Source organism: Anas acuta, chromosome 2 (assembly GCF_963932015.1).
Source record: "Anas acuta chromosome 2, bAnaAcu1.1, whole genome shotgun sequence".
Lineage (NCBI taxonomy): Eukaryota > Metazoa > Chordata > Aves > Anseriformes > Anatidae > Anas > Anas acuta.
Window position 1 is genome coordinate 22553105 of NC_088980.1, and position 21824 is coordinate 22574928.

Consider the following 21824-nt stretch of genomic DNA (forward strand, 5'->3'; position numbering starts at 1 on the left):
GTTTGCACCTGTTCTGGAAGGTTATTCAGCAGAAAGTAGGACTATCTTGATTAGGACTGTGCACTGAGGTTGGACTTTGCTCATTCCATGTTAAACTGTAGTGAGGAAAAGCTTTCCATAACTGGTGCATGCCAGCCTTTTGCAGCACCCTTGGAGTCTGCAAGGGAATAGGTGCACACCTGGCTCCAGAAATAGGGTGCTCAACAATGAATGACTTTGAAAAGCCTGTTGTATCATTGTCACTCCCAAAAGCATCTCAGGAAGTCTTCTCTGAAATCCTTCAAAGATGTCTCTGTATTAATGTGTTAATCATTTCTTCTAAGGTGTCCAAGTAATCAGGCTGACTGTGGAGAAGCACATTTCCTGGAGCAATCTGGGCATCACATTGGGCACCAAATCCTACCATACACACTTTGAGAGGAGGTGCTTTTGGTATTACTGTTCAGCCTTCTGTGATCAAACTGAATAAGACTTTGAGGATACCAGTTATATCTTGCTATCCTGAGCCAAGAAGATGGAATTTGCAGAAAATCATATGCTTTCCTTAATGAAAAATGCTCATATGACTCTTTAGTCCTACTCTTATAACAGGCAATAGATAATGCACAAAAGTTTTATATCACAGAATCACAGAATTTCTAGGTTGGAAGAGACCTGATACAAACTAGGTTATATTTTATCTCTCCATTTCGCTCACCCCAAAGTTTTATGGAAGATCATTTTCATATCCAGAAAATCGGTGTTGTCTTCTGAAAGTTTGATAGTAGTCATTGAGAAGGGATAGAAGAGCTTAAAATATCACTCCATCCTGCCTGTGTAGCTTCTTGTTTCTTAACTATGTTTTCCTAGAGGTACCACCAGTGTGGCTGAGGGAGTCAGCTGTATCCTTCATGGGGCAGCCCTGGCCTCTTCTCACAGAAGCTACCTCCACTATGAGAACCTTGCCTTGCAAACCCAATACACGGTGGCTACCCATTACTGTAGCTGTTAATTACCTTGTATTGCTTTTATTTCTGTTGTGGGGCAGGGTTAACATCCACAGTATTACTGTCTATGCAGGTATTGCCAATGGGGTGTACCCCATTACATTCAGGGGAAGGAAATTGCCCCATAGCTATGTGTGATCCCTAGTGCAGAAGCCCAGTGTTTGTATGGCATGTTATACATGTGCATCGCATAGCCTGAGGCACTTGCACTGCTTGAGAGCTGGGTGGGTGAGTTCATGAAACTTCTACAGAAAAGATTGCTCTTACAGCTCACACTCGGCCTGGTGATGCCCATCACCTCTCCACAATGCTGAGCCCAATGCTGTAATTCTACCAGAAGCATCGTGTGCTCTCTGACACATGCTGTACAGGTGTGTGGAGACACACCTCAGCAGCTTGCTTACCTGGGCTGAAATGACGTGCATGTGGGGATTGCCAAGGCACCTATGGAGGTAGCAGCTGAAAGGGGCATCTCTCTCTTCATGTGCTGTTGCAGGTGCCTTCTGCAATATCTGGGGGCAAGGCTCTGGAGCAGTTTTGGAAGGCTCGTGCTTCTTTCTAGGTTGTCCAAGGCAGGACCCAATGATATCTAAGAAATCTGCTAGGGAAATGGTGCAGTACTTCACAAAAAGGTCATTGAAGTCTTTGTAGTAGCATACAGCTGCTGCCCCTCCCTCCAAGTGCCATTGCTATCCCTGGTCTCCAAGGACACCCTCCTCAGTTTCTTAATTTTTTCATGACATTGCTCATTAGTGATCTGATAGAAGCAGCATGTGTGCAACCTCAAGATGCAGACAGAGGTTTATCCATCCACTTGAGAAACTCATGGTCCTTTCATGGTGCCAATTCAATACGAATATGATTTCCAAATGGTTCTGGGCTGCTTCTCTCTAAACTTCTAGAGAAATGGAAGGGGAACTGTCAACATGGTGGAAGTAGGGACATGAAGCAGAAAAAAATTGGAAAAAGCCCATCAAATAATAAATTAATAATAATAATAATAAGCAGCCAATGGGTGGAGAAAAGGCAACACAAGATGGGCAGGTAAATAAATAGAAGAAAACCTCTTCGTTCCTGTAATACTCAGAAATATTTTTAATATATGGGAAGACTTGCCTGTAACCTTCTTCCTTATTTTAGCATATTTTATAACAAATGAGATTGAATTAGAAAGAATTAAATGAAAGGTCTTCACCTCTAATAGTAGTTCAGATAGATAAACATTATCTACCATCGATTATCTTCAGTAGGACTGCATACAAGTTAAATGTCTACTGCCTTAGTTTAACACTGCCCTAGGTCTTAAGAACACTGACCTTAGTAGATGTGATAGTGATGATGCTAGGACTATAAATCGATACTATTCTTTTGGGCAGAATAGAGAGCAGGAATTCTAGACAATAAGCAAAAGCTCATAAAAATATTGTTCTTTGGGTTCAATACTAAGGGTATTTAGTTGAACAAAACATTTGTGAAGAAGAAAAGAAAAAGAAAATCTAAAAGAAAATGCAATTTAGCTTAGCTATTGTCTGAGCAAATGAGGCCATCATGTGGCAAATTAAAGATATGGCTACAGAGAGAAAAATTGATTAATAGTTTTGGTAATAATCAATAAAATTTACACCTTGCATCATGAACTCAAAGGAAGCTGGTGTGAAAGTTCAAACAGAGAAAGTCCTCCTATCTTTCCTTTTTCTCATGAGGAATTCGATCTTCTAGAAATTCTTTATAAATTAAAGATTCTTAGATAGAAAGTACATACATTTTTTCTAACAACTTAAACCTCATAGATAAGAATGGAAGAATGAGAGTTAGAAGATATAATCATACCTTCAAGGGAAAAAATTAAAATGTTTTCAAATCACAACCAAGTGAGCAACTAAGTTCCTAATGATTTATCAAGATCATGAGGAAACTGCAGAAAATGAAATAATAAACATCTGCAAAACTAGATTATTGTATGCTTTATTGAATCTACCTTTAACAAGATAAACCTTGAAATATTAGTATCCTGAACTACCAGATCAAATATACATTAAGAGTTGTTCCTGATGTGGCAGTTATGTTAGTAACTTTCATCTGTAATTATTATTCTATTACACTGAAGAACAGACACACACATAGAGATAAATCATCTGTGGAGCTACCCAACAGAAATTCCAAGTTTAGTTTGTGGTTGGAGAAACATGCTGTACTTCCATAATGCATTCTTTTATCAGGCCCTTTGTAAGTGTGCATAAATTTTGTTTGTTTGTTGGTTTTTTTTGGACAACAGGAAAATGATGTATTATTACATGTTGTGCATCACTATGAAGTACGGTATGTCAAGAAATGATGTAAAAATTTGTACAAGAAGCACATTGGTTAATCCAAAACAAAAACTTTAAAAGATGTGATATATGTACAAGCAAAGGTCAGAAAAAAAATCATATTGGAGAAAGGCAAGAGTGCCTAGAAAGAAAAAAGCACAATATTGCTGTTGACCGAACTAGCCTCTCAGAGTCCTAGCAGAAAATAGACAGTAGGTAAAACTGACCACTTAATTAATAACATCTATCCTTAGCTTAATCCTTTCTCAGTTCTGCCTTGATATTATATATATATGTATATATATTGCCATAAACAAAGCTGACCTTATTAAGGACATTTGAAAAGTAGGAGGGACCTAGGATTAGACAGATCTAATGTCAGACAGATCTCCATTCTCTCTCCGTCAACATTGCTTTATTTTAACATTTTATATATCCTGAATTTAGTTTTTTTCTTAGATTACACATTAATCTTGTTATTCTATTACCCTATTTTCACAAGTGATTTATTTAAGAACCAAATCAGAGTCACATGGAAGGAAAACTTTCCTCTTGAATGATGCAAGAACAATGATATTAGAACAAATGTTTGATGTATTAAAAACATATTTAACACATTTTTCTCCTTTACTAACCAAATGAATGATGATATAATTTCTACCCATAAACATTTAAAGTAAATCTATGAAAATGCAGATTGTAAGCACATTATATATGGTCTTTAATTTTAAGTTACCAAAAAACATCAATGACTTCAAAAACTTGGGGATTTTAAAAGAGCCCCATGCAATTTCTAGTATTTCTGTAAAAAATGACTCTGTCTTTGGGGAATACAAAGATGGAGTCAGGGTTTACAGATCTATTTTTATGAAGCATAATGTAGTGTAGAATCTAAGAAGCCTATTTTAATACAGTAGTCATTCAAGATGTGACTCATTTTCTCTAAATTATGGCAGTGTAATTATGATAATGTCTTTTTATGTGAAGAGAAATGGATTTGTTGATCTGGCCTGCTAGTGATAGCAGCTCTAGAATGGGATGAACTGTGCCCTGGGCTACATTGACCAGACCTTTGTTATACATGCAGAAAGGTGGCTTGCTTAGAGAAATTAGCTTAGGCATGAATGTTCACTTTTAGTTGGATGCAATTCCGTCTTACTCCTCTACAGCAAAACTGTTACAGTACTGACCTCCTTAGTGAATGGAGTACAGCTAACAACTAGAATGAAACATACATCAGAATAAGCATACAAGATAAAAGGAAATGTACTCACTTTATGACAGCAGAGATTTCTAAAGATAGTTGTCCTTGTCTGTTCTGCTCTTTTCCTTCCTGTTCTCTACTTTTGATATCTACAGGAATCGATATCTACATGGAATTCACAGCAAATTGCTTGAAGTGACTGCTTGTCCTGATTCTCACTTTCTGCTTTCAGTGTGCTATATTAGAATAAGTAGAATAAAAGATACCATCCTGTCTTAGAAATACAGAATGAATGCATGACTAAACTGAATAGTTCTGGACCATTTATCTGGAAGAAAGACTGGGTACTTGCCAATAGCAGTTATTTAGACTGTCTATAGGTACATTTCTAATGTGGGTTATTCTGCCCAAGAGTTGCTAGTCAGAGCACTTTTACCTTTCCCTCCTGAAAGTAGTTTTCTTCTTTCCTTTCAGTGATGAAGTCTGTGAAGTAGGTTGGATTTTGAGGGAGGGGAATCAGAGGATGAGTTATAAATATACATATAGACAATACATCTTGAGGAACAGATTAGCTGTAAGTCTATTTGTAACACGAGTGATTACAATGAAAACTCACTAAAAATATTTCAAGATCTTTGGTGTTTTGCAGATATAAATGCTATCAGAAAGGTTGTTTTCATAGACAAGTATAGCAGCAAAAAATAGACAACCAGGCTCAAGGGATTTGCTCATAACAGAGAATTTTTTCCATTAAAGCCAGATTGCCTGGGAGTCAGCATCAGGATGGAAGATTATTGAACATCCCATTGATGTGGGATAGTTAGGGAAGAACTCTGAGGAAATGTCTGTGGTGGTTATGCCCTGTTACGCAGCTGAACTCCACCACAACCACGCTCTCACTCTTCCTCCTTGAAAGGAAAATATGATGGAAAGGGCTCAAAGGTTAAGGACAGGGAGATCACTCAACAATTATAATCATAGGCAAAACAAACTTGGCATAAGGAGATTAATGTCATTTACTGCCTATTGCTAACAGACTAGAGCAGTTAGAACTAAAGACAAACTAAAAACACCTTCTTTCTCCTCCCTCCTCACCCCGAGCAGCATAAGGGGAATGCTGCAGTCAGTCCCTGATGCTTTGTCTCCGCCGCTCCTTCATGGTCACTTTCTGCCCCTGCTGCATGTGGGGTCCCTCCCATGGATACTGTCCTTCCTGAACTGATTCTGCAGGGGCTGCCCACAGGCAGCAGCTCTTCAAGAACTGCTCCCACATAGCTCCGTACCACGGGGTCCATCCCCCAGGAGCAAACTGCTCCAGCACGGGTCCCCCATGGGCGGCAGCTCCCCCCATACCCTCTGCTCCTGTGTGGGCTCCTCTCCATGGGCTGCAGCTCCTGCCCGGGGCCTGCTCCTGCGGGGGCTCTCCATGGGCCGCAGACTACTCCAGGCCACATCCACCTGCTCCACCATGGGGGGGCTGCAGCGTGGAGATCTGCTCCATGTGGGACCCATGGGCTGCAGGGGGACAGCCTGCTCCACCAAGGGCCTCTCCACAGGCCTCAGAGGAACTAGTACTGTGTGCCTGGAGCACCTCCTGTCCTCCTTCTGCACTGGCCTTGGTGTCCTCAGGGCTGTTTCTCATTCCTTGGTGTCCCAGCTGCTGTTGCACGGCGTTTTTTGTTTTTCCCCTTTCTTAAATCTGCTCTCACAGAGGTGCAACCAGCATCACTCACCGGCTCTACTCTGGTGAGTGCCAGGTCCCTTTTGGAGCTGGCTGAAACTGGCAAGGGGCAGCTTCTAGATTCTTCTCACAGAAGCCACCCCTCCAACCCCCTTGCTACCCAAACCTGAATATGTAATCACAATACCAATGTCTGATGATGAGACCTGTGGAGATCCAGAACTGCTTTACCATCTTTGTCGGAAGCCGAGATGGACCATGGTCTGTGGCATTGGTGAGCATACTGCTTCAGAATTTTACAAGGTGAGGAAGAACCTTGGAGCACATTTATGCTCTTTCTCTATATCAGAAATGATAGAAGGGTTTAGTAGCAAGGTATTTATTGCATGAAGTACAGCCAATTGCCCTTGTAGGGGTTCAGTGTGCTCATGAATGTTGCACAATAGGGTACTAGTACTCAACACACTGATAAGAATGCAGTAGGAAAAGCCACCTAGAACTAAAACAGTTTATTTTGGGAGCACTCTTCTGAATATCAGCAGGAGGCCTGTCAGACTGTTGAACTTACTTGCTTCATTTTTCCAACAACATGTTTCTTGCTTCATTTTTCCAACAATCAGTGGCATGTGCTTGAAAAGTTATTAGGATTGCCGAGGAGGTGTCAATGTTGATAATTCTCTGAAGCTTTGCTCCAAAGCTAACAAGGTAAGAGGCAGAAAGATGATGCAAGGAATGCATGAAAAAAGACTTCCACGTTACGTTCTTCCAGAAAAGTAAATAGTGTAGGCGTTTGCAACTGTTGCAAACACTCAAGAGAACCTAGACAGGTGAAGAGAGGCATATTACTTCAGAATAATGATATATATATATGAGAGTGTCAAGAGTCTCTTAGATCACTCCAGAGGGTATCCTATCAACATGTACAAATACCTGAAGGGAGAAGCAAAAAAGACAGTCAGGTTCTTTTCAGTGGTGGCCGGTGCCAGGACAGGAGTCAATGGACACAAACTGAAATACAGGAGGTTCTCTCTCAACATCAGGAAACACTTACTGTGCATGTGACTGAGCACTGGCACAGGTTGCCCAGAGAGATTTCCAGAAGATGCCTGGAGGAGGCCCTGGGCAACCTGCTCTGGGTGGCCCTGCATGAGCAGGGGTAGTACTAAATAATGTCTAGAGGTTTCTTCCAACCTTAACTGTTCTGTGATTCCTAATCCAAATATGCAAAATCTAATCATCAAAAAATCAAAACCCACAAATAACTAGTTTTTGTTTGTTTGTTTGTTATAAATAAGTATTTAATCCAATTATATTTTTGCTCGAATCCTCAAATTATAATGCTAAGGATTATCAATTCCCTTCTTGCAACTGCAAGTGTAACTTACTACTGTTGTAGTACAGACCAAGAGTCTCATGGTTCTCTCATCTCTCATCCATGGTTACCACTCATGGATGAGAACCTTATTGTTTCAGGTAATAGGAAACAAAATTGTTCATCAAATTGGAGTTCATTCATACAGGCAGACAAGAAAACAGGTAAGTGATTCAAGATTAATACTATGAAACTGCATTAATCAGCATTCTGGAGAGTGTTATTAGTACATTGATCAGCTTAACTGTATCAGCAGTTTGTGTGCATAAGTATCTACGTGTAGATAGACAAATCATACTTAAAAATCTCAGGGAATCAGAAATTGCCGTGACGGAAGCATGAAAGACTGATTAATCAGGCCAGTTTTAAACTTTAAAACAAAACTTTACTGCAGTTATTCATTAACAATACACATTGCTAATGGTTAGTTCTTAATAATTATTAATTGCTGTTACTACATATTCAAAACAGTTAGACCTTAATAGTCATATGCTAAATTAGCAATTAATATACAATATCACAGAGCTGATGCTGTGTAATTATAATTTCTTATCTTCTGCTTCTTTTCTGTATTATATTTAATGCAGTCCTTTCCCAGCTCTTAAAGTCATATTTCTTCAATGACCAGTAACTGACCATCAGTGAGGTACTTATAGTTCTGGGACCTTTGTTTTCAACCTGTGCTCATATTTTCAAGACTTTTGCAGTCATCCCAGACTACAGCTCCACATCATAACAAGAAACATCTGGCATCAAGCTTCAGCTGACCTTCAAGATCTCATAAATTGATAATGAGCCTAACAGGACAGAACTGGAGTCCTACACAGTCAGCATAAGGCACAGTGAGGATAAGGCTGAAGGCTTGTTCCTAGCAGTAGCAATATGGTTTCTAATGAGTACAAACATGATTACATACTGTATACCAGACCTGCCTGAATACCTAGGTTAGCTAGAGTTCAAAGCAAGCTAATAATTAAATTTGGCTCAGCATGCTTCTACTTTTATGGGTATAATAGGTCTCTGCTTTGGCCAGGTAGTAAAGCAGTTTGCATAATGAAAGCTGGTAAGGAGAAACTGGTACATATTCATTTATTATTTGTTGTTTTCATAGGATTTATAAAAGGTGTTTTGTTTTGGAGGAAGAAGTATCAAGACTGGCAAGTAATACTAATGTAGTATTGAAATAATTACAGTGACACTTCAGAGATAAGTACTGCCTTTAATTTACATGTTGCACGACCCACTTTGAACATTGACCAGAGAATAGTAGATGCCTTTTTCAGCCAGGAGCTGCTGATGAGTCCCTTGCTCTACGACCTTGCCGTTCTGGATCACGGCAATCTTGTCAGCGTTCTGGATGGTGGACAGGCGGTGAGCTATCACGATGCAGGTGCGACCTTCCCTGGCTTTATCCAGCGCTTCCTGGACAATCTGCACAATGAACAAACCAAAAGGTTAATTACTCAAGCAGTTGTAGTACTTAAACTGCTGTAGTGAGAGAAAGGGGGTATCTGTGGATTTAGCTTCTTGTTTTAGATTCATTCTGTATTGGCAAGTAGTCAAAACTGTTATAACAAATGATATTGTGATAGCTAAGACAACAACGTGCCACCAAGCACATTATTGATATGCATGGTGGGAGAAGAAGAGAAAACAGTCATAGATTGTTCAGGGAGGTTCTGACTGGATATAAGAAAACATTTACTGCAAGGGTGGTTATGTATTGTAATAGGGACCCAAGAGAGCATGTTGAATCTCTTTGGAGGTTTTCAAGGACCTTCTTGGACACAGCACTAAGCCACCTGTTGCGAATTCAGTATAGACCCTTGTGTGAAGAGGAGGTTTGACCTCCAGAGATCCCTTCCATGACTGATTAATTATATATGGGAATTAAGTCAGCAATTGGTTTCTGGCAGTATCCTCAAACTCTTCAGTTTCTGAAGTTTGTTCCTCCTGGTTCAATTTTGACTACCATTTCCAATTGAAGCCTAAAGAATTACAGGTAGAGAAACATCTTCTTCACTGCTACTTCAATCTGCTTAATGCCATAAAGTTATGAAGAGAATGGTATTTTGTGAGAAGAGGAGCAGGACCTTTATATTTGTTTATCAGTAGTATACATATGTGATTTACATAAAATAACATATTTCCTGCTTTGGGCTGTAATCTGTGGGAATGAAAACAATAATCACAATACAAATGTGTTTAGATTCCATTCCCACCCCACAACCAAGTTACCTTTTCACTTTCTGTGTCCAAGGCAGATGTAGCTTCATCCAGTAGCAGAATTTGGGGCTTACGTACAAGAGCTCGGGCAATAGCAATGCGTTGTTTCTGACCACCAGAAAGCTGAGTTCCCTTGTCTCCTACACGAGTATTGTATTTCTAGAAACAATACGTAAAGTTCAGTATATGAATGCAAATCAATCTCGAATTTATTCAAGCATATTGACCCTGCCAACAGCCATCTATAAACTGTGTACTCCATGACAACATCTCTCTGAAACAAGACTACCAAAACAGCTACCCACCACATATCTACAGATTGTTCGCTAGGAGGCTTCTTAAAGCAATGACACCTGCAATATTGGAGAGCAACACTATTCTCAGTCAGGAGATAGGACACCAGAAAGTCTATGACTGGGGATAAAACCTGACCTTAAATGCTCCTAACCAGTTATTCTAAACCATACTTATTCATCCTGAAAAAATAATAATGTATAAGATGTATCAGTTAAAGGGCAAATTATGTGCTTTATAGATATTTATACACTATATCTACATATGTGTACTATGGCTTTGGACAGTTATATTTTTAATTTAGATATCTCAGGGTGGATTGGTCAAGCCTCTGGACAAACTCATGTAGGTCATAGTCTGTGATATTTTACATATTTTGTTGTAGAAAGCACCAAAATTTTATGAGACAGCGTTATATATCACAAAATTTCTTTACACAGTTTTGGAAACTTTGTTGTTTTCCTGATATCTTAAAAGTTCAGCTCTCCACCTGACAATGGAGTCTCCCCCCAAAAAAAAGAAAAAAAAAAAAAAAGTATGGCAAATATGATTTAAAAAGATAAGATCAGGGAATCTCAGAGAATTATTGCATCTCAGGAAATCACAAAGGGATGCAATTTTTCTTCACCACAGGTCCCCTCCAGTTCTGAGTAGGAGAAAAAAAGTATAACTTACATCTGGCAGAGAGTCAATGAAAGAATGAATATTGGCTTCTTTTGCTGCGCTAACAATTTCCTCATGTGGCACTTCCCGACTGTTATCTCCATATGCGATGTTTTCAGCAATAGTGCAGTCAAACAGGATTGGCTCTTGGGAGACGATACCAATGTGAGATCTAAGCCACTGGATATTTACTGTCTTTGAATTTTTGTCATCAAACACCTGAGAAATCAAACATTTTAAATTTCAATCACATGGACATATGTGTATTTGAGACACACACAAATTGTGCAATTGCAGCTCTTTCCTTATAGATACCAGATTGAGAGCCCACAGAATTCCTTCCCCACCTTCTCCTCAAGGAGATCCTCAATTTTTCTAATGACTGTTATGTACGGGAGATTATAGTCCCTTCTGCTTTCTCAGTTCTTTTATTTGCTTCAAGATTTCATCAGGATTTTGAAGACAGCAAAAGATAGAATATGCTGGGGCTGCTTCAAAGAACTTTAAATAAAGTCCTTTCATTTCTTCCTTCCATGGAAAAAACTTTCTTTTATTTTGCATATATATTCCCAATAAAGGAACAGATGGGCAGTAGTATTCCATTAAAAAAAAAAAAAAAAAAAAAAAGGACTTGGATTCATTCATTCATACATTTCTAAACTGAGTATGCATACAATCCTAAATGTAATGGTGATGTGATGCCCGACGGTGGAGTACTGCTGGAGATGTCCTGAAGATGTCGTTTGCTGCCTTTTTTTTTTTTCTTGACAACTCTGCGGCCCTTTTGCTAAATTTTGCTACTGAGTTATCATTGTCTGTTAGATAAACAACGACATATATATATATATATATATATTTTTTTTTTGACTGAGTAGATCAGTTTCATAAATATACCATTCTTATCAATCTGACCACAAATGTACCAGGAGACCTGGTATCTCTGAGCACATTAACATCAAAGAGAAGCTGGCAATAAGTGATACTGTAAAATGGAAAAGTAATTGCAAAGTTGCTGTATGAGTAGCGCAGAAAACTAGACAAATTTCAAATCAAAACTATTAAAAGCATTTATGAACATCTAGCACTTGGTAAGTGGTTATACTCTGAAAGACACTTCTGACAAGTAAAAATGATGGTAAAAATGATTTTCATCAATGTTCACTGTTTTAGGAAAGAACACAGATGGAAAATTCTATTACTATATTATACAGTAGTAGCTATACATATTTAATAACCTTTAAAGTGTTTTAACATAGTGCTTTAAAACCTTAGGTAATTCATTCTGAATTCAAAGCATTATTTCCACTGCCATTATTAGGCTGTGGATTGGGCATATTTTTACCGCACAGATTTTATTTCATTAATTCAATATAAAGTGGGTAATTGGGACTTTTTTTCATTATATCACATCATCACATTTATACAAAAGAACCCAAACAATGTCTTTAGCATTAAAAATATTTTTAGAAGGACTCAAAATATCTGTTATACTTTATCACATCACATAAAATAAACGTATCCTCACTTAACGTATTGACATATTTTTACAAAAATACTTACAATTTCTCCACTGAGTGGATCATAAAATCTCTCAAGCAGCTGAACAACAGTGCTCTTTCCACATCCGCTGCTACCAACAAGAGCGAGTGTTTGTCCTTTTTCTACTTTTAGATTCAAACCTTGGAGGATTTTGACCTCTGGTCGGGTTGGGTAGTTAAATTTCACATCTTTGATCGTTGTGTTTCCCCCAAATGTTTCCTATAATTGAAACAGTATCACTGTTAGATCTTTAAGAAAGTTTTACAGATGGCAAATAATTCAAATAGAATTGTAGAAGTCATCTTTTTTTTTTTTTTTCTTCCCACTGAAATCAGTAGGGTTTTGCCTTTGCTGCAATGCTGACTATAGCTCTGTGGTCTGAATCTTTATGAAAATATAAAATCAAAGTATAGCACTGAATTATTTTTGAAAATGCTTGTAATTCTACTAGTTGAATTCCGGATGAATTGTAACTTAAGACCAGATTTTCAAAACAAGTAACCTTTAAGACAGTGTGGGGTAATAACTGGTCTCACAATAGAGAACTGGGCCCATGTTGTGTTTGGGTAAAGTGTCAAGAATACACTGAGATAAGGAGGTAGTCAGAAGGAGAAGGAAAATAAGTTTAAAGAAGAGTCCGTAGTGTCAATAAATAATATTGTCCATTACACATTGCTTACTTACAGGCTTTTCTCCTTCCTCACTGTAACTGTCTATTAAGGGTTCTCTTTCAAATAGTGCAAACAAGTGGGCTGCTGATATCTTGGCTTTGGCATAGTCTGGCGCAAAAGAGCTGCTTTGTCCGAGTGCCATTGCACCAAATACAACAGCTGAAAACACTCTGTAAAAGAAATCAGAAACAAAGCTTAATAGACAATGGAGAAAGAAACAATGGAAATGGGACTGCAGTCAACTTTTTCTTTTACTGGAGAAAAAGGAGATTAAATTTAAAAAGAATAAAGTAGTAACCACCTATTATTGCTTTAATTACTCATTTAGTTCTAGAAGTTTGTTTTTACCCTCTTTTAATGAAGCGAGATAAGCAAGCTTCCATTCAAAATTCAGTGTTTTCTTTACTTATTAACACTAATTTATTTAATTATTAATACTAGTTAACTATTGAATCTCAACTGGGGCAAGGAGGAAAGTGGTCAATGAACAGCAACATTGGTATAATTCTACTATTGCTGTGGTTTCCCTCTATAGTTCAATGACCCTTGGGAGTTAGTGATTCATTTTTAAAGTATCAAGTGGCAATGTGCTTTGTAATACACTGTCATTGCATTTAAGTAAAGAAGAAGAAAAATCTGCCTATTTTCTCATAGCATAGGTTCTTGAGATCTTTATGTAGCAAACAAAAATCTTTGAACTGACAGAAAAAATACTGCAAAAGAGATACTTACAAAAACACACTCTTAAACCCCATGTGTCCATTTACCACTAGATAGGCACCAAACCGGAAACAGCCAGCGTAGGTAAAAAACATCATTGCTTGGGAAAGGGCAAAACAAAATCCAAATATATGTGCCTTCTTCACAGAATTTCTGTAAGAAAAAATGCATATTTTCATAAAAATGTGCAATTGTACTAAAGTCTTAGTATGCAAAAAAAACAGTGAATTGACTTCAGATGGTGCTGCCATGAATGAAACTGTACTGTTGCTTAAGTAGTGCAATCTCCTTTTAGACTGTGTCCAAGTTAGTTTTGTTTCCAGAATTTTATTTAATTCCAAGAACAGTTGGGAATATTGGTGTAAAAAAAGGTGACACCTTAACTGCTATGTCTATTACCTTACCATCTCATTGTCTGAGTGTTAAAACACTTTACAGTTCAGACCATTTCTACTGCATCACATAAAAAAAGAAAAACAGAAAAAAAGAAAAAAAATATCAAAATTGTTAGCTCACCTTCATCTAAAGCCAAATTTTTGTCATGTTTTTTTCTTTACTTGCAATTTTAGGTTAACTATGTAACAAAGGTGTTGAACCTTTTGCAATATTATATACTTGTAAATCTGTTTCTTTTCAATTTAAGCAGTTAAAATTCCTCTCTCAGGTAAGATTAAGCCTGCATGTATGATGCAGAAATAAGATTTTGGATGATAAAACTATGCCTTTATCTAAAATAAGGCAGAGATAAAATTTTTGATTAATATGAATTTTTACCAGTTAAAAGAAATAAAATATTTTAATTATATTGATACCATTCCTAGGTCTCAACTGTATGTTTCCTTCTGGAGAAAAAAACAAACAAACAAACAAACAGATAAATAAATAAATAAATAAATAAATAATATTTTTAAAAATGCAAAACAAAAAAAACAAGAGCCAGATTCACAAGTATGCTTTTTTGATAGAGAGGCTGTTGTGACTTCTCCTTTATATAGCTTATTTGTGCATTCATCAGAGATAACAGAAGACCTAAGATCAGTTTTTATAAAATACAAATTCTTTCACTAATCAGTGGCTAAACATGCACTGAAACTGTAACTGAAAGATACGTCCTGTTTCCTGAAGAAAAAGTTGACGATACTTAGTAGAACAACATTAAGATGAATGTCTTGGAGAAATCCCATACATGTAAAGCCTGAGAATGGTTAGGTACTGTCCTGCAATTTGTTGGATATGAGTTGAATATCTTCTTTCACAGGTTGTTAGATAAACCTCAATTATTATGGCAGGTGTATTAGAAACATCCCTTCTTGTTTGCCTCCTATCATATATGCTGTCACTTCCTTCGCTTTTCTCATGGCTATGTGAGAATTAAGCATTTCAATATTTAATCATAGAACAAATAAAAGTTTAGTAATTTAGTTGACAATATCTTTTTTTTTTTTTTTTCATTTTAAGACTTTTTAATTTTATCTTAGTTCAAGGAGTTGTTTTTTTTTAGTCACAAACCAGTAAGTAATTATTTAAATGTTTTCAATCCTATTCAAGCTTTCAGAAGTGGCATAATGAAATACTAAATTTGCATAGAAAGATTTTAATTAAATACCTGAAACTTCTTGGGTTGGAGGTTGGATTAGATGACTTCCAAAGTTTACTTAAAACTAATTTTTTTTTTTCAAACTAAGTGATATTTCTGTAGAAGATACCAATATTACCACAGAAAATTAATTAATCAAAGTACACAAACTACTATGTTTTCTAGTGACAGCCTTTGTTAATAAAAAATCAGAATCTTGTCAGTAACTTTGAGGTGAGAATACCCTAAATAAATAACTCTAACAAAAATTGTTAGTACAAGTAAATATTTGTAATTTATTCTATAATTAAAACACAGTTGCCATTCTTTAGTTTACTTCTTTCTTTTTATACCTGTAAGGTACATGCAAATGTTCTCCATACATATATTCAAATTTTCTTTCTCTGGTCAAACTAACAACAGTTCGAATATTTTCTATGGCTTCTGTGGCAATCTGCAATAGAAACACAAATGTTTTAACTGGAAGTTAAGATCATGTTGTGGTTCCTTATTGTAATTTAATAGAAGTCTACTAGAGTATAGTTTGATAATTTTTATAATTGTTATTAAAATCATTGACCTTTCATATCAAAAGTAATTTTTTACTTTTTTATTTTTATGTTGGTGAGATTTTCAGATGATACTCAGGATTTTCTGATAAGATTTCTCTAGTGTTCTCCAAACAGGTGGTGAAACCTGCTGGACATCATTGACAATTATGGATATTAGATGAGAAAAATGGCAGTTTAGCATTCAGCTTTGAGTCCACTAAATGTGGACTGTATTATATGAATGTCTGGGTTATTTATATGTCAAGGGCCTAACTTAGATCTCAGCAGTAAATATTCGATCTCATCTTCTTTAAACTTTCATATTCTTCAGACTTGAGTCATTTGCACACACAAAGGTATCTAGAAACTTTTCAAGGCAATGGACACCTAGATGGGAGCAATTGAATTAAGGCCTTTATGTAATCTCTTGCGTCTATGTAGGTGTCCATAAAGTCTTCTTCAATGGCCACACAGTGAGGCTAGAAAGCTCAATTCAGTCCATATGCATGTAGTAGAAGACAATTCTTAGAAACGGACAGTAGGAAACATCTGGAATAAACACATCTTAGACACCAGAGCTAGTGCTCTATTTACCTCTGCTTGAAACACTGGGCTTGAGTCCATGACCCACATGCTGCCTCCAGTGCCATGGTGTGTTGGGCATTCCAGGCAGCCTCAGCTGCTATTGCTGAGAGGGCAAGGATTCTCACACACATTGTATTATATCTGACAATCCTATATGGATAGAAGTCTTCAGTACCCTAACCTAATGCATCTCAAATGGTGTTAAACACCTAGGTTCTATTCAGTTGCCCATCAGCCTCATTTCTAAGGATGGATAGGATGTTCTGATAGGTAGCAGATCTCTCTTATTTGTGTATTATACAAATTCACAGCAAGTGATTTTCAGCACTGAATTTCTATTTATGCTTGGGGTTTCCCCACTGGTGTAGCGAGGCCCCTGATTCTTTGCAACTCAATATCTGAGACCATGGGATTTTTTTTTTTTATTATTTTTTTTTTCCTTAACAGGCGGATAATATTTTTAACATCTTAAAACTTCAAGCTCAATAGTAACATTATTTTGTATTGAATTTTAGAAAGCATAGATATGTGTTTATTCTGTATGTTACTGTTACTACATTTGCTGCATTATATGGCTTACATTTTTCATAAAGCTCTTTGAGAACCAGTGCTTTGAAACACTGTGTTTCTCTGGAGCTAGTTCCCTGAACCCTGTCCATTTCCAAGTTGTGCCTGTTAGTTCCCTGAACCCCGTCCATTTCCAGGTTGTGCCTGCAATGTTCTTGTTCTGTGCAAAGATTTCTCAACAGAGGACTCATGCCAAAAGCAGGATAGAAGCTTCAGGGTGAAGCATAAGCACTTCTAAAAAGTTATTGTACTGTAACAGAATGAAATTTTGTTCTGAAAAGTGATTCTGTATATTATGCCTCATAGGACACTAGATTTATCATATGTCACCATACAGTTCAGATGCCTGCAGTTTAAAACAGAAGAGCAAATAACCTCAGTACTCCACTACTTATATCTAACATAAATCAAAATACAGACCTGGAAGCATTTTTTTTCCTCATGAACTATTACCAAAGATTTTAAAACTGCAGTACTATTATATTTGTCCTAAAATATAAGGATATAATTGTCTGATAGCCTCAGGATACTACATGTATAACTTGTGTTTGACAATTTGCTATAAAAAAATTATTGATTTGAATGTAATACACGATGTTAATGATAACAAAGAAATGAAATAGAGTTTATTCTTCTTAGTTATATTGTCTTACCAAAATTCAAAGGAGTAGTCATGTAGTATTCTTAGTAACACAAGTTTAGCAAGATTTTTCAGAAAGCAAATTTTCCAGGTAAAACCCTGTTTTCACTGAAGAAAACTGATTTTATATATTCTTGTAATTGAAAAAAATGCCTGTGGTCTAGTGCTTGCTTGCCCTGAGAGGGAAAACTCATACACTGCTAAGAAAACTAAGTACTTTCTCAAGCACTGACAAAAATCATTAGTTTTGGTAACACCTGTGACAATGTTTTCACAGCCTGGTAAATGAGGAAATTCTCCAGGGCTGATTTCAAGAATTATCAGTCTTTTTCCTGTCATATCTTAAAACAAACAAACAAACAAATAAATAAATAAATAAATGCACAACAATTAGAAAGAAGAAGCAGAAGAAAAAGGAAAGGAAATGCATTCTTTGGCTTATACTTAAAAGCCCATGGAAAGATCATTACACAGAATTTCCTGTTGATTTGGAGGGCCAAAGATGTTTCTGAACAACTTAACTGACAGACACGATGGAGGGAAATAAAATAAATTCAGTAAATAGGAGTTACTAGGGGGATTCAGATCCAGGTTAAGACACCTGTCTTTAAGTGTCTAAGCCATCAATTCACATAGCCTCTTTCTCCAGGATCATTAATCGAAGTGGGTAGGAGCAAAATTCAGTCGCCCACATGTAGGTGTATTTTGCCATCAAAGATGCTCTAGGATACCCAGAACATTTGGGAAAGGTATAGCAGACATGACACAGAACACAGAGTAGACCCATATGCTTCTGAAATGGCAGCTGGAGGTCTCTGATACCCTGGCATCTCCAGTAAGTGTGGGAACATTATACTGCTAGCATGTCTGCAGACACATACGTTTAATCTGAAGATTAATACCATATGCCTGTAAATGACTCTTCTCAACAACTTTTGAAAACAGTAAGACATACAAAGGAAGATTACAAAAGTTTTACCTTGAAGAAAGTAAATACCAGGGAAGTGATGAAATAGTTGTTCTGTCCCAAAAGGATTTTTGGAATGAAGTGACATTAAACACCTTCCTCTAATTTCTTAAACAAAAGCCTAGCTTTCTTGTTTTTCAACTCTCATCTTTCTCTTCCATTCAAGAAACAAATGAATGACAGACAGATTCAGAAACCAGTGGATATACACATATTATCCCTGCAAGCATTAGTAAGAGGAAAGATAATAAAAAGAGCAGTATAATATAGATAAGACAGATGACATGCTGAAAACAGGAGGCAAGAAAACGAAAAGGAAAAAGGAATGTCAAAAAGAAGAGTGCTGTAAAATAAGGAAAACAGGAGATGATCAGGACAGGAAAAAGAATGTTCCTGAGCAGTGCTTAACACATTCTGGGGTTTATCAATTACAAAAATAACTATCAGTTAATTATATAAGCCTTCACTTATTATTGAAGAGCTGTTATGTTCTGTTGGCCTACTAGTGTAACTATAGAATCTGGCCATCTCTGGAAGTTACATATTATGATATCTTTTGTATTTGGAAGCAATATATCCATTATCAGTGGCTTGGTAAACATGATTGATATTACACAAAAATAGATAAAATTCACTAGACCCACCTTTCCTGCAGCTTCCAGCTCTACTTTATCTTTTTTAGCATGCCCAGCCAACATCTTCATTTCGATCATTCCTGCCACTGCGATGATTGGCACCACCGCTAAAAGTAACAGGGTCAGCTGCCAGCCATAAATTAATGATATAATAATTCCAGTTCCCAGGTTAGCTATGTTTTGGGCAATTAATGCTAATCGGACACCAGTTGCCTAGGGAAAGAAAAAAAAGACTTTATTTTTGCTAAAATATCAACATCTCAGATCATGAAAACATTTACACCCATATAATTTCTGATTTTCCAAAAAATATTTAGAAATTCTTAATGCAGTTTTGCAATTTTTTGAGATGGGATTTTCTTAAATTATTTTGTAAAATAGTATCTGGTTCACAATTACTTTTTCCTCTCCCCATATTCTGATTACTTAAGTTTTCACTGCAATTTCTAAAGTCAGTTTATGAAGTTAAATAGACTTTAAGCATGTCAGATGTTTATATTTACAGCTAAACATTAAAATGCATCACATTTCACAGATCATGAAGACAGCTTATATATCATAACACAGAGACCAATGAAGAAGAAAATTAAACGTTTAATTGATATCATGCAAAAATATCAGAGATAGAACTCTTCACTTCAGAAAAAAAAGCAATTAACTTCATCTAGACAAAAAGGAAAAAAAAATATATAGTCTTGTAATTTAAGCATCTATGAACAGTTCATTCAGTGCTCTTTAGCACTGAATCATTTAGCAATGATTTCTGAAAGTCCACAAATTAATTCTAAAGAATCTCCAAGTTTATTGCTATTGTGTCTATTATTTTTATATATATATAAGGAATCTGTACAATTAAAAAAATTAGAAGTCTGATATAAACAGAGCAACAAACTTATATGAATATCTTGGGTAAAGTAATTCCTGGTGAATTTGTTTAATAATGAACATCACTAATAGCAGATTTTTTTTGTTGTCAAAGTCAAGACTGTGAACCAACCAGTCAAATCCCTACTCCAACCTTACTATGTACTAAATCAAATATTAAATTCTAAACCAAAATTTTACTTACACCTTTCACTTGTGAGGCATCATTGGCAAGTCTTGTAGTTAATGCTCCAGTGCTGTTTTTAGGATCATCAAACCAGGCCATGTCCTACAATAAGAAGCATTTTTCTTAGGACCAGATTTTCTGTATTTAATTTAAACCTGAAAGTAAAACTGAGACCTAGCTAATTCAGTGCCAGAAGACCATGTATGTCTGCCTGGTGCATCACTTCTGCATACCTGGTGCATCATTTCTGCACATTTAAGTCTAAATCCTTCATTGTATAATTAATATGCTAGGAAGAAGTGTATATTTTTGGATGATCTGATGAATGAAGGATGAATGATTCTGCCATTGCTGAGAAGGAAGGAGCGCCACCTGTGAAATTCCCAAAACCAAAATAGACCTTCCTGGACAGCTATTGAAACTGCACCTTCCAGGGGGAGATGACTCTTAAATCACATTCCTTCACAACTGCGAAGCTCTTTGGAGATGGATTAAATGGAAAGTATTTTAAAGGTAAAAACTCCTGATTCATTGTCTTGTTTCTCCCATACTGAAACTCTATCTGATCTAAGCCATTTGATCGGGCATTAGTTACACAGCTAGTAATATATTCACGAGACCAAACATTTGATTTATACTGTAATAATGGAATGACCGGAAAGAAAGGGCACCAAGAAAGGAGAGCAAGCATCTGAACACATGGAATTTGGCTGGTGTTAATGTTAAGCCATAACGACTTGGCTGTGAGGCTGACGCTTTGCAAGGAGAACATAAAAAGACCTTTAAATCAATATAAGAACTTTCTTTACAGATACTTTACTGAACCCCATGTAACTAACAATATTGATTTCAAAACTAGAAAAAAAATCTTCTTTGTAGACAAGTCATAACATGGTAGAATAGAATAGAATACAGATATTCTAGAGATGTACAACTAACTATTATTAAAATACTGCAAATTAAAATATTTGTCTTTACCTGTCTAAGCATTGCTTTAAATGCAATGAATCGAAGCCTCATTGTAAGAATTTCTCCAGCTTTGCCAAATGTGAAACCCTGTTTGAGAAGAATTATAGTGCTTAGCATACAATTAGATTGTTTGTATTTATTCAATAAATATTTTAGATACATTGTCTCTACAATATCAAAATACAAATTATTGCAGTTATGATCACACAAAACATAAAATGAGGTTTAACATTCATAAAATCCAATTGGTTCACAGTACAGATGTTCAATTATTATATTTCTCAATGAAATAAGACAGCCTAGCAATATTTCCCAGCATGCTTGAAGAAAAAGATCACTAATGAACCTTTTGACTACATTTTTATCAGAGTTGACCTAAGTGAGATTTAAAAAGGTGGCCTTCAAGTTAAAGGCTTCATAGGGAAATCTGGATTCATTGAGGTCAATGGCAGATTTCCCATTGACTCCAATGGAATTATGGTTTCTTTCCTGGGATCCTAAATACAACCTGACATAACTATTGGTAGTAACACATAACAAATGCTTTAGAATGATTTGAACATATGTTTAACTATTAACATCAATCAATTTAACAAGATAAAGAAATATGCTGGTTAC

The 21824-nt window shown here is 36.3% G+C and overlaps 1 protein-coding gene across 6 annotated transcripts in view; it reads right to left on the reverse strand.

Moving 5' to 3' along the window:
* Window positions 1-8751: 8751 nt before the first annotated feature.
* The window catches only part of LOC137852289 (ATP-dependent translocase ABCB1-like), a 54724-nt gene continuing 41651 nt past the window's right edge, over window positions 8752-21824 (reverse strand). For 5 of the 6 annotated variants that reach the window (XM_068673877.1, XM_068673876.1, XM_068673879.1 and 2 more), the window contains 10 exons: window positions 21216-21293; window positions 20256-20339; window positions 19196-19399; window positions 15595-15695; window positions 13678-13818; window positions 12959-13115; window positions 12296-12493; window positions 10748-10954; window positions 9791-9937; window positions 8752-8983 (listed from right to left, as the gene is read on the reverse strand). In XM_068673877.1, the coding sequence (XP_068529978.1) occupies window positions 8777-8983; window positions 9791-9937; window positions 10748-10954; window positions 12296-12493; window positions 12959-13115; window positions 13678-13818; window positions 15595-15695; window positions 19196-19399; window positions 20256-20339; window positions 21216-21293 (1524 nt within the window). In that variant the 3' untranslated portion in view covers window positions 8752-8776. Of the gene's footprint in view, window positions 8984-9790; window positions 9938-10747; window positions 10955-12295; window positions 12494-12958; window positions 13116-13677; window positions 13819-15594; window positions 15696-19195; window positions 19400-20255; window positions 20340-21215; window positions 21294-21824 lie in introns of those variants that run through there. The other variant, XM_068673880.1, reaches the window with a different exon arrangement.